Source organism: Erpetoichthys calabaricus, chromosome 6 (assembly GCF_900747795.2).
Source record: "Erpetoichthys calabaricus chromosome 6, fErpCal1.3, whole genome shotgun sequence".
Lineage (NCBI taxonomy): Eukaryota > Metazoa > Chordata > Cladistia > Polypteriformes > Polypteridae > Erpetoichthys > Erpetoichthys calabaricus.
The window spans coordinates 163,360,470-163,373,753 of NC_041399.2; the positions used below are offsets into that span (position 1 = coordinate 163,360,470).

The window sequence follows — 13,284 nt, forward strand, 5'->3', positions numbered from 1 at the left end:
ATAGGGATACGTGACCCTCTGAGATACAGTAAGATGGAAAGAAAGAGTGAAGCCACAGAGAGATCAGGAAGCCACAAGACCTCCTGGTTGACAGGTCACCACACAAGTTTAATAGATCCAAAAGTAGGACCTGGGTTAGTTCAGAGAGGGCTGGCAGAAGATTAGAACTTCCCTGGCCATCCACTACAAGGCTGAGTTGCTACAGTAACAAGTACTTGAAAGACCTTCAAGTCTATTCTCTGTAATCAAATGCAACTCGAGTTCATCATAATTGATTTTATCAGAGGTTGCATGAAGTTTTGGCCATTAGTTCAAAACAAGGCAAAATAAAAAAAAAATAAAATAAACAATGACAAATCAATAAAATACCAGACGTTGGCAACTTCTTTACATTTTCTAAAATATCATTTTGGACTATGTTTTTTCTACCTCACAATTTAAAACATTTATAAAATGAGTACTGTCACACACACGTGTTTAGGGGACAACTAAAGGGCCTGAATAGATATAATTCCATGCCGGACCAGGGGGTGGCAAAGTGCACCGATTCTCGCTCTCAATTCCTTGCAGACCATTCTCGGGAAATCCCGCCTGGTTCTGGGGCAGCCAATGATGTCACTTCTGGTTCCGGTCCTGATGGCATCACTTCCTCTGCAGGCCTTTAAAACCGCCATCTTGCTTCCAGTTAATCAGTTCTGTTTTGGACTCTGTAGTGTAAACATGACTGTTCTCTTTGATCGTTTTTCAGCCGGGAAATATTATATGGGTGGCTGCCCGAAACCTTTCCAATGGCTCTTTGTCGTTCTTGTGACAGTACATACATTTTTACTGTTATCAATTGGTATATTTTTGCTTTCTAAATATTAACATTACAGTATTTAAAACTGATATGTAAAGATTCAAAATATTAGAGTTTGACAGATGAAAGGGTATCATGTTTCTAATCCTCACATGTAACTCTCTTGTGAAGTCATTTTCATTACAATGCTTAAGGAGCTGTAAATATGCCACAGTAAGTGAAAACTAAAAAGGAGAGGAGTAAAGAACTGGTTTCAAAGAAACTTGTCTTGGAGAGAAATTGCATTTCTATATTGAGGTTTTATGCCTAGTCTACCAGTAAACTTAAATACAGGTGCATGGCTAAGAAGGTTTTATCAGATCTCTGAATTAAATAAACGATTAAGGAATGTTTAAGAAAAGACATTCACTTGTATTGTAGAAAATTTTTATCTGTGGTCTTCTTCAGCACATAGAGATTTTATGACTTTAAATTGAAATGCTTAGTTTGAAATACAGCCTATCAAAACCTTATCAGAACATTAATGTATATAGCTGTAATACTGTGTATGTGCTTTTTTACATATCTTCATCTCCAAAAATAGTAGTCCATTCTGTTTTGCTAGGACTGTGTGATGTAACATCTAGCAAGCAAACCTGTCACTCATTTCTTTCTTCTATCGAATAACGATATCAGGTTTTGTCATTGCAGCTGTGAGTCAATGTTCAGTTTGTCTTTTTGCTAGTGCTGCTGTCTGTAGGCTGTACCTACATTCAGTGTTACATTCTGCAAAACCGGTTACTAAAACAATACTACAGTTGTTCAAACCCAGAAAGGACCTCTCCTCCTTAATTTTCCTTTCCAAAATGTTTATTTACATTTATTTCTGTGCAGGTTGCCAGACGTGTTCACTTACTTTAGGAAAGCTGTGGAGTCTCAAGGCATTGTGCGGCCCACATTTGCAATGCCCAGTCAGATGAAGCCCCTTCCTGAAGGAGTGGAGGAAGGAGACATTCCATCCCATGAGACCTTTGGACAAATCTGTAAGAGCCTTATTGAACAAAATATCTATTTGTGGCTGTGGCCATCCATTGATGGCTTAAACAGTGGCAGGAAAAAGAGAGACAGAGAGAGAAGGAAATCCTCATTTTCAATTGGAGAGCATTTCAAGATTTGAAGGAGGTGCCTCAAGTCATATCAGTGAATTAGGTGATCAGGAAGTAAATGTTCTGGAAGAACCCAGAAAGGTGAGAAGACGTGAAAGACTAGAATGATATCAAATTAACTTCTGTGAGGTAAGAATAAGGGTATCCCAAGTAAGAAAGATGGAACCATACTAACCAAAATGAAGTGGAGGTAGCCCAGTAGCAATCATGGAGGCATGACCCTCTATAGGCAGGTCAGGTCTTTATGAAGTGGTCTTGGTTAAGTGCCAGCAGCTTTGGACTAGTGGTCCCAGAACTTTGTAAATCCACCTCAACCACAAAAAGTATCTTGAAAAATTGTCCAAAAAATATACCCAAATGATATTTAAATAGGGCGGCACAGTGGCGCAGTGGTAGCGCTGCTGCCTCGCAGTAAAGAGACCTGGGTTTGCTTCCCGGGTCCTCCCTGAGTGGAGTTTGCATGTTCTCCCCGTGTCTGTGTGGGTTTCCTCCGGGTGCTCCGGTTTCTTCCCACGCAGGTTAGGTCCATTGGTGATCCTTATTTGTCCCTGGTGTCTGCTTGGTGTGTGTGTGTGTGTGTGTGCGTGTGTGTGTGTGTGTGTGTCCTGCGGTGGGCTGGCGCCCTACCCGGGATTTGTTCGTGCCTTGCGCCCTGTGTTGGCTGGGATTGGCTCCAGCAGACCCCCGTGACCCTGTGTTAGGATATAGTGGGTTGGATAATGGCTAGATGGATGGATGGATATTTAAATAATGTTTCCTATATGTGTGAAGTTTGTAGTGAAGACTGGACATAAGCATAGACTGGACATAAGCAAAGACTCACTGGCATGTGCTAAGATTGTTCCAGAATGAGATAGAGACAGAATGTGACCAGGAAGTCCTCATTAAGCTGGAAAGTGGGGAACCCACCTTATGTTGTAGATAGGGACAAAATATTGTGAAAGATAGAGGCTGTAGGGGCTTTGTTTTCTGTTACTTAAAGACTCATGTCCGCTTTAATCCAATTGTAAGCTGCAAGAACAGAGAAGGCATTTTTTTTATATATATAAAAAAACACTTCATTTTAGTACACAGTTTAACGAGGCAAATTAATATACTGTATACCATGATTGTGAAGAAATAACTTTGACCTGAAAAATACCAAAAAACTAGATAGCACAGTATAAGAAAATGACTCTTTGTTTTTTATTTTTAATGCAGTTTACAAAGTTAAATACAATTGAACTGAATCCAATTCAGTTAAGTAAAAGTTTAGTTTGAAAACTTAGTGCTGTGTTCGTTCTGAGACTGATGTAGACCATTCTGCTTTTGTCTGTTGCTAGGTCCCTTACTGGACCCACGCAGTGCATTTCCCTGTGAAGGGGGTGAAACAAAGGCATTGGAACGACTCATGCACTACTTCTGGGATAAGGTAAGTTTAGCTTTCCACATTTTAAAGTATTACGATTATTATTATATATCTGTTTGCCTGAAATTTTGATTTATTGCATAAATATGCATGCATCATTTACTCTAAAGAATTGTGAGGGCAAAATAAATTATTGGAAAAGTCTTTGAAAGGTAAAATAATTCACTTAGCGAAAGCAGTTGTGATAAATAAGTGCCTTTTAGGTCAATATTAGAATGTTAAAGGTTAATGTCATTTAATAGAAATTTTCATAAGCATTTAAACCTAGTTGTGATATTTTGCTGTACTCATAATGGAATGCCCAGTATAGTATTCACCGAGAAGTACCCTGCTGTAGCATGTTCCATGCTTTTTTCTTTGCTTAGCATCTGTTTTCACAATTAGCGACATACCTAATTTCATTGCTATTCTATGCAGTATTTAAGAATGCCTTTGTTAAACAATCCTGTATTTCACAGAAGTCACATGCTTCCTGAAAATAGGTCTTTTAATCTGTGACCTAATGCTAGACGAAAAATACCAACATTAGAATTCACATTAGAGAACAACGGTTAGCTTGACTTCTAACATTGATTTAAATTATTGAATCAAATAGTTGTGAAGGCCCCACATTAATATTATAAAACAAGAATCTCTGGTGCAACAGAAATAAAGGCAAGTATTTTCTCTGTAGCTTAGGCCTTGGCTTCAAATAGTCTGTGAAAAAGCAAGTCAGGGGGCTGCAGCAGGCTTTCTTATCATCTTATTCAAATGTTAATCGCACAGATTAATCAAATCTTTTTCTTCTTTTAGCTGCTCCCGTTAGGTGTTGCCATATTCATATTCTTCCATATCTTTCTGTCCTCTGCATCTTGTTCTGTTACACCCATCACCTGCATGTCCTCTCTGACCACATCCGTAAACCTTCTCTTAGGCCTTCTTCTTTTCCTTTTGCCTGGCAGCTCTATCCTTAGCATCCTTCTCCCAATATACTCAGCATCTCTACTCTGCACATGTCCAAACCAACGTAATCTCGCCTCTCTGACTTTGTCTCCCAACCGTCCAACTTGAGCTGACCCTCTAATGTACTAATTTCTAATCCTGTCCATCCTCGTTACACCCAGTGCAAATCTTAGCATCTTTAACTCTACCACCTCTAGCTCTATCTCCTGGTTTCTGGTCAGTGCCACCGTCTCCAACCCATATAACATAGCTGGTCTCACTACCGTCCTGTAGACCAGGCATGTCAAACTCGCGGCCCCCGGGCCGCATGCGGCCCGCAACAGAAATCTGTGCGGCCCGCATGACAGATCCTAGTTAGCACTGAACTTGTACAAAATTATTTCTATCGTTTGTGATTGAATCATTCTGCATCTTCGGTGTTACTTATTGACTTTTCTTGCTTCTGCCTTCGGACAAAAGCGCGTTTTCCCATGGCATTACGGTACCGGAAACGTCATCTGCTAGTATAGCCACGAGCCTTGTCCAAAGTTAATGAGCCGCAGCGTCACAACTGAAGTGCTAGGCTGCAACAGGGGTGGCCTTAGGCATATGCAAACTGTGCACCTGCACAGTGCCGCCAAATCCCAGGGGCCGCCACGCCAATATATATTGAATATAAAACAGAAAGAGAAAATAACGACACAGCTGACAGCAATGTGGCCGAAAAACATTCTGTTTCATGTTAGTTAGTACGCTGTATTTACAAATGTCGCTAGAGTCGGAGCAGTAAGCTGTATGTAGTATTATAATGTTTTGCCGTAATGAGAATATCATGGGCCGCCACTTGGTTTTCAAGTTACGGACACGCGTATATAGAAGCGTGTCATGAGCACGAGGCGGCTATGCAGTGTCCGCAACGCTTTCATAAGATACCATATTGACATTGCCAGACGAAGGGGCCGCCGATTCTTTCTCTGCCCAGGGCCGCCACGAGCCTAGAGCCGCCCCTGGCAGGCTACACTACAGGCTGGGCTGCTGAGACTGACCACTGGGCAAAACTGACCATCACAAGTAGTAATAGCTCGCATATTTTCACATTTTTTACTCTAGTTTCATGTAATTTTGTGATAGTATTGTAACGAACAGTTAGTGCAGACTACAGCTGAAGATCTGAACTGGACGCGAGAAGTTGGTGAGTTGTTTATTAACATATTTTTGTGATTTTGAGTTTGTATAATTAGTGTAGGTCAGGTGGCTTTTTGCATATCGGCTTATTTTACAATATAAACTTTGAAGTAAACTTAGTAAAGTAAAATTTGATTTTTGGAGGATTTGTTTTCCAACTTGAATTACTGAGCAATGAATTCAGCGAGCATTTTCGTGATTTCAGTTCACACAAACAGGGCATTGCGCTGTTCTCTTACAACGTTGAGAATGCGCCTGAGAATATCCAAATGGAATTGATCGAAGTGCAGTCAGATTCTATTCTGAAGGCAAAATACAACGAAGTTGGTGTGCCAGGCTTGTATGTTTACCTGCCACCCTCGTATGTTCAGATCCGTAAGTTGGCATCGAAAGTACTGTCAATGTTCGGAAGCACTTACCATTTTGAGCAATTGTTTTTGTTAATGAAAGCTACCAAAACCCCACATCGCTCAAGACTTACCATCGAGCACCTTTCATCCCTCATAAAAGTTGCAGCTGCACAAGATTTCAAGCCTGATATTGACAAACTGGTTACTAACAAGAGATGCCAAGTGTCGGGACAAAAGAAATAAATATCACACTGTAAGGCTCCTATATAAGCAATGAATATAATATAATGAATATCAATCATCAAGACACTATATAAAAGCGGTCGGGATTGTCCTTCCGTCCCGTGAGTGCAAAGCGTAGCGGTATTCCGCTTATCAGAGACTTACTACTTGCGGCTTGTGGTACGAAGCGACGCGATGTGAGCAGAGTTCTGGTGCTCCCATCGTTCCCTTGCTTTTGTGCGCGATGCGCTGGAAAAATAGACAAAATTATGTCTCTGGAAATAATTAATGTTGATGGAGTACAAATGCCTCACCGCGTAGTAAATATCAGGGGAGATGGTGCTTGCTTATTCTCATTTATAGCTTATTTAGTGCATGAAACTCCGTCTTTAGCGGTACAGATTCGGGCTGACATTGTACGACATGTTTTAAGTAATTGGTCAAGGTTTCAGCCATTTACAATGATGCCGTCAGGAATCTCTTATAGGCCTACAAATGAGCTTCAGTATCTCACTGAAATGTCAAAGTCTCAAACTTATGGTACCATCAATAACTGTATTATTATGGAGTCCTACACTCCAAGTTTGGACAGGCACTCGAGGGGATAAAAAAACTTAGGTTTTCGGGAGATGTTATGAATGGGCACTTTGATGTTCTCATTCCCTACACTTACATGCCTGATGTACACATGGAGCGCACACAAATTGAGGATAAAAGTCGGTCGGGTGAGCCTAGTAATATAATAAGGACCTAGCTAAGAGGTTAAGACTCTAATTCTACACTGTTGTATGGAGACTGCATGGAAATAAATTGCTTTTCTTTAAACTTTAAGTGTTACATTTTTTAAAGTTTTCAGTATTGGAAAGAATGCTACAGTAACTTTGTATAATAGTATAATAGTATTTGTTACAGTACGGCCCGCTGACGCACGTATGGCAGTCGAAGCGGCCCACCAATGGTAGTGAGTTTGACATGCCTGCTGTAGACCTTCCCTTTCACTCTTGCTGATACCCGTCTGTCACAAATTACTCCTGACGCACTTCTCCACCCATTCCACTCTACCTGCACTCTCTTTTTCACCTCTCTTCCACAATCCCCATTACTCTGTACTGTTGATCCCAAGTATCTAAACTCATCCACCTTTGCCAACTCTACTCCCTGCATGCTCACCATTCTACTGACCTCCCTCTCATTTACACACATGTATTCTGTGTTGTTCCTACTGACCTTCATTCCTCTCCTCTTTAGAGCATATCTCCACCTCTCCAGGGTCTCCTCAACCTGCTCCCTACTGCTCCCTACCTACTCTCGCTACAGATCACAATGTCATCAGCAAATATCATAGTCCACGGGGACTCCTGTTTAATCTCGTCTGTCAACCTGTCCATCACCATTGCAAATAAGAAAGGGCTCAGAGCCGATCCCTGATGTAGTCCCACCTCCACCTTGAATGCATCCGTCACTCCTACCGCAGACCTCACCACAGTCACACTTCCCTCGTACATATCCTGTACAACTCTTACGTACTTCTCTGCTACTCCCGACTTCTTCATACAATACCACAACTTCTCTCGAGGCACCCTGTCATATGCTTTCTCCAGGTCCACAAAGACGCAATGCAACTCATTCTGGCACAGATTAATCCAATAAATTGTATAATTGTATAATTCCATATACACCTATTGTCTTTCTTATTTTCTTTAACCAGAATGCTGCAGCTGCTGCTTGGCTGCATGTGAGATTTTGTGTCTCACTGTCTGTTACTATCTTGCTTTCTAGTTTGTCTGTTTCAATGTTTTAGCCTGTCATAGGCGCAAATCCCCAAGGCAAAAGAAAGACAATTTATGAATCCCCACAACAGGTTATCTCTTTCAAAATCATCAACAACTTGATAACATTCCAGAATTAAACAATTATCAATAACACAAATTAAGAGAAACTTAATAGACAAAAGTAACAAAATTAACAAAGAAATCCTAAAGAATGGAAAACTATACAGGAAAGTATAATACTTAAAAGCAATGCACAATACTTAATCATAGACACTCAAATTAGAAAGAGAAAGTGAAATCTTCAAATAACCAAATCTAACCTCAAATAGCAAACTAAAAACTACTGAGGAAGCCAAATCATTTGACCTTACTTAAAGCTACTCTGTAATCTTCTTCTTCTTTTGGCTGCTCTCATTAGGGGTTGCCACAGCAGATCAATTTGTTGCACGCATATTGATTTGGCAAAATTTTACACCGCCTGACGTAACCCTCCCCATTTAACCTCAAGGGGTAAATCCACAACTCAAAGTATAAAAATGTAAGGCAAGACCATAACATGTGATCATAATAGTATAAACAAAGCTCAGAAAAGTGAAAATTATACATTGAAGGCTGAACCTTGAAAGGAGTGCTGCAGACAAGATGAACTCAACACATATATAATTCCTCACTAAACATCTGAGCAAGGACTTATACTTTTATTATTTACAGTTGTGCTTCATGTGTGTGCCACAATATGCTGCTCACTTGAATAAATTATGGCCACTAAAGATTTTTATCTGGCAAGGACTGCCTTTAATAAAGACTGGAAAATGCACATTTTTACTTAAGAACCCACATCTTCAACACTGTGAAAGCAGGAAGCATGTTGAAGTAAAATATACCTTATGGCCCTTCTGCATCATCCATTATGGAATTTATGAATATGTACAGTTCTACTGAATATTTCTCACCCTTGCTTAGAAGAGCCTAGGAGACATTCTGACCACTTTTTCTGAGCATTTCAAAGTAATTTTATATAACATCACCAAAGTCATCCTGAATTGTTCATCAGCTCTTACTTCCTTTGCCCTTCAGACCCCTTGAAGCAAATCCAGATACTCTCTTGTTAACATTGAATAGAATGACTCTTTCCTTAACTAGACGTCTCTTTAACTCATCATTAATTCACCAGTGGTGTCCACATATATACACACACAGAAACTCTGTGTAGGGGAGGTAAGCCTGTGTAGACTAACTAGAAGTCAATGCCACGGTCCTGCAATAGAAGCTTAATAACTAGCAAATTTATCCATCTTGACTGCATGAATTGAAAGATCGGAATTCATAAGATATGCATGCTAAAGAAGAGAAACGTTTAACTAAGCAGTAGCTAAGCAGTAATTTTATGTTTTGTTTTGTGTTGTTTGTTATTGTCCATCTATATACATACACATATATCTCTATTCTTTCATATAGAGATAGTTTCTAGTTTCTACTATGCCTATGCTATAAGTAAATTGTATTATCTTGTTCATTTCAACAATCGTGTTTGGGTTATTTGTTGAAAAATAGTTTATCACCATGCCAAACCACAACAGAGAAAATGAGTATTTAATGTAGACTTTCCAAGATTTATGAACCTTGTTTCTAAATTGTTCAGATTTTATCATATTTCTGGTATCCTGGCTGGAAAGTGAAACAAAGATCCCTCACTCAACCTATAGAAGTACAGTAATGTGTATTTGTTATTATCGTTGTAAACTATACAGGGATAAATTGGTAATACTGTATACTAAAAGTAAAAAAAAAATTGGATTGGTAAAAAATTATGCACAAATAATGTTGATACATATTTTTATTACTTTGCTTTTGGCAGAATTTAATTGCTACTTATAAAGAAACACGCAATGGACTAATTGGCATAGATTATTCAACAAAATTTGCTCCCTGGTGAGTTATATGTGTGTGTGTTTTAATAAAGTTATATAAATCATCTTCCAAGATGTGGAGTGAGTTAATATGTTTTGTAAGAGGGATTTCTAGGGAGAGTGGAGGGGTTGCTTGCTTTTTGTAATAGCAGGAGATAGAAAAATTGTTTGGTGTATCAACTCAGGTTCTGGTATATAATATAAGGAATCTATATATTAAAATGTTTGAACATTTCTCCTTAATTAATAGTTATTTGTCATTGTTAAAGTAGACTATGATTTGTTTACCTATATATTTATTGATATTTACTTATAGTAATTACAGAATTCAATCTCAAACGTTTGGATGGCTATAATTTTGTTTTATTTTTACTATAGGCTTGCACTGGGCTGCATTTCTCCAAGATATATTTATGAACAAGTTAAGAAGTATGAGAAAGAGAGAATGGCAAATCAGAGCACATACTGGTAATCTGAACTTCTCATTTTGTAACCGAAGTTTGTGATCTGTGTTGGCGGTCCAGGATAATCATGATCATGTTGCCAAATACATGAAAATACCAAATAATTGGTGAAGTAAGAATTATGCCTTTGAGTTGATTGAGTGTATAAATTCAACAATAACAATAAACGTGTTAAATAAAGTTAGAAAATCAGCCTACCACACTTTGATAGTTAATGAATCAACTGGCATGACAGTTTAAGAAAGGTTCATTTTGTGTATTAAATTTAGGAGTGAAAGCAAATCCATTCATAAAACTGTGTTCGCTTGCATAATAACATTAACAGCATGTGACAGTTTATCTACTGTTAGTACTATTCACCAGTTTTATGTGAAAAACAAGTTCAATTTTAACCAGATGTTAATGATTACCTTGGACAGCACATCAAACATGCAGGTCAAATGAAAAGGTATAGTCGCTATTTTGTGGGAGTCCATTCAACACTTAGTGCAACATTGTGTAGCACATCGTGAGGATCTGTGTATAGATGATTCTAGGAAAGACACTCCCTTGATGAATGACATTGAAACTTTGCTTAAGGACTATTTACACAATTTTCTGCAGGTCATCTGTTTAGAAGGCAAAATTTGAAGGACTTGTCAAAGCTGCACAGGCAGATGCAATTGTGTTTAAACCAATAAACAACGTTTAAGATACTGATTAAGGAAAATTAAAAACTGGAATTGTAAAAAAAGTTTAAGATGTGGTTACATTTACTAAACAACAGGATTGCTTCAAGGAGCTACAGTATTTTCACTTTTAGACATTTGCCCACATTTTAAGCCTCAAATGCTGATTGCAAAAGAGGATTTAGTCTAATGAACAATATAAAATTAAAATACAGAAATTGTTTACATGCCGAGAATTTGGAAAACTTGATGATAATTAAATTCTTTTAAAATTTTGAACAGATTGTTAATGTTCATAGAGTTTATAACTTATAGAAGACAGAAAAGGTTAAGAGACACTTTTTGAATATTCAGTGAAATTTTGAGTAGGAATAAACTTTTTATAAAAAAACTTTTTATATCAGATCAGTTACTTTTTTGATATTTAACTTTAAATATGCAGTACAGTAAATAATCGTGTGTGATTTTTTTTTTTGTGCAATATATGCAGAAATACATTGATAATACTGTTTTTTAAAACTTTTTGCTCCTTAAAGGGAACATTAGTTAGGTGTTTAACCTATTAAAAGTGTGGCCTAATCCAGGTAGGCATAGGAGACCTAAAAGCCTGGCCTGGCTTGTTAAGACTTTTGGAAGCCTCACACCTTTTTTGCTTTTATGGAGGCTCCAAGTAATAACATCACTACTGCTTCTCTCTACATTTCATTGCAAAATTATCCTTCTCTTTCATATACTTCTCATTTTTTAAAGCATTTTAATCAGTGCTTTAATTCAGTCTGGGGTTACAATGTGTACTTTCTCTAACTAGACTAACAGAAATATGAATTTTTGATTTTTCTTTTAAATGATTAGGGTAATTTTTGAGTTATTGTGGAGAGACTATTTTCGTTTTGTGGCCTTAAAGTATGGAAGAAGGATTTTTTTCCCCAAAGGTAAAAGAGTTTTTGTATTTCTAATAGAAATTGTATTTGATACACTGATTAAAAAAAATCACTTAATGGTAGTTTCATTCATATGTAAGGATTCTGCCATCTCTATTACTTATTTATTTTTTTACTCTATTACTTATTTTCTTTTTCTGTATTATGCAAGTAAATTTATTTATTTACCATTTCATATTTGTACTTCTTTCTTTTAACGTCTTGTAAAGTACTTTGGTTAATTAGATGTGCCTAGTGAGCACCTGAAGCTAGAAAATATACTAAACAGCTTCATCTGAGTGCTCCACATATATTAAAAGAATATAAATTATGGCAATGTCTTTTGCAGCAAGTTTATTTACCACTGGAAGACTGCTTTTGTTAGCCATTTTGTGTTTTATCCTACTTTTTTAGGTCTTCAAGATAAGGCTGTGGCCTGGAAGAAAGATGGTAAACTCTTTGATACATGGAAAGGTAAACCACTGAGAAAAGAGCACAAAGTAATTGTGAAAACTGTAATATATATATATATATATATATATATATATATATATATATATATATATATATATATATATATATATATATATAGTCAATAAACGGACACTTGAGGGTGCTGTTGCCCCATGAAACCCAACAGACAGATGCAGACACAGGTTTAAAAGTACCCAGAAGTATTTTAATTTTCTTCCTTAAAGTGCCCCCGAGCACTTCCACCACCATAAACACAATCAATAAACACAATAGTAAATACAATAATTCCTCCTCTCCTATCCTCCCAGCAGCTCCGTCACACTCCCTCCCAACTCTGGCTCGCCTTGCTGGGTCTCTACCAGCCCTTTATATAGTCCTTGACCCGGAGGTGCTCCTGTCCTTCTGTCTATGTGATTCATTAGCACTTCCAGGTCAAATGGAGACTTGTATTTTTCTTCAGCCCGGAAGTACTTCTGTTCTTCCATCCCCGTGACTTGGGAGTACTTCCGGGTTATGTGGTAAACAAAAATCCCCTCGTCTCCCTTCAGCCTCACATGGTGGCACCCACGGTACCCTGCAGGGTTGTGAAGCCAAACTCCATCTTCCATGATGCCCTGCGGGAATCCGGGGCACCTCTAGGCTGCAGAGAAGATGCCATCTAGCATCCTGGGTGTGTCGGCCGGGATGAACTGCCAGCCGGCCATCACAATATAGACCCCGTGATCATCAAAGGTGACTGTGTGCAGATGGTGCAGACCTATAAATATCTGGGAGTGCAGCTGGATGATAAATTAGACTGGACTGCCAATACTGATGCGCTGTGCAAGAAAGGACAGAGCCGACTATACTTCCTTAGAAGGCTGGCGTCCTTCAACATCTGCAATAAGATGCTGCAGATGTTCTATCAGACAGTTGTGGCGAGCGCCCTCTTCTACGTGGTGGTGTGCTGGGGAGGCAGCATTAAGAGGAAAGACGCCTCATGCCTGGACAAACTGGTGAGGAAGGCAGGCTCTATTGTTGGCATGGAGCTGGACAGTTTAACATCT

The 13,284-nt window shown here is 38.4% G+C and overlaps 2 protein-coding genes across 3 annotated transcripts in view; both read left to right on the top strand.

Annotated features, from left to right (window-relative positions):
• The window catches only part of myd88 (MYD88 innate immune signal transduction adaptor), a 399,089-nt gene that overhangs the window by 349,229 nt on the left and 36,576 nt on the right, over nt 1–13,284 (top strand). The window lies entirely within an intron of this gene.
• Nucleotides 1–13,284, top strand: part of cry-dash (cryptochrome DASH) — a 44,992-nt gene that overhangs the window by 18,481 nt on the left and 13,227 nt on the right. For both annotated transcript variants that reach the window (XM_028804088.2, XM_051929339.1), the window contains 6 exons: nt 1,673–1,821; nt 3,267–3,355; nt 9,661–9,734; nt 10,091–10,180; nt 11,697–11,776; nt 12,179–12,238. In XM_028804088.2, the coding sequence (XP_028659921.1) occupies nt 1,673–1,821; nt 3,267–3,355; nt 9,661–9,734; nt 10,091–10,180; nt 11,697–11,776; nt 12,179–12,238 (542 nt within the window). The remainder of the gene's footprint in view (nt 1–1,672; nt 1,822–3,266; nt 3,356–9,660; nt 9,735–10,090; nt 10,181–11,696; nt 11,777–12,178; nt 12,239–13,284) is intronic.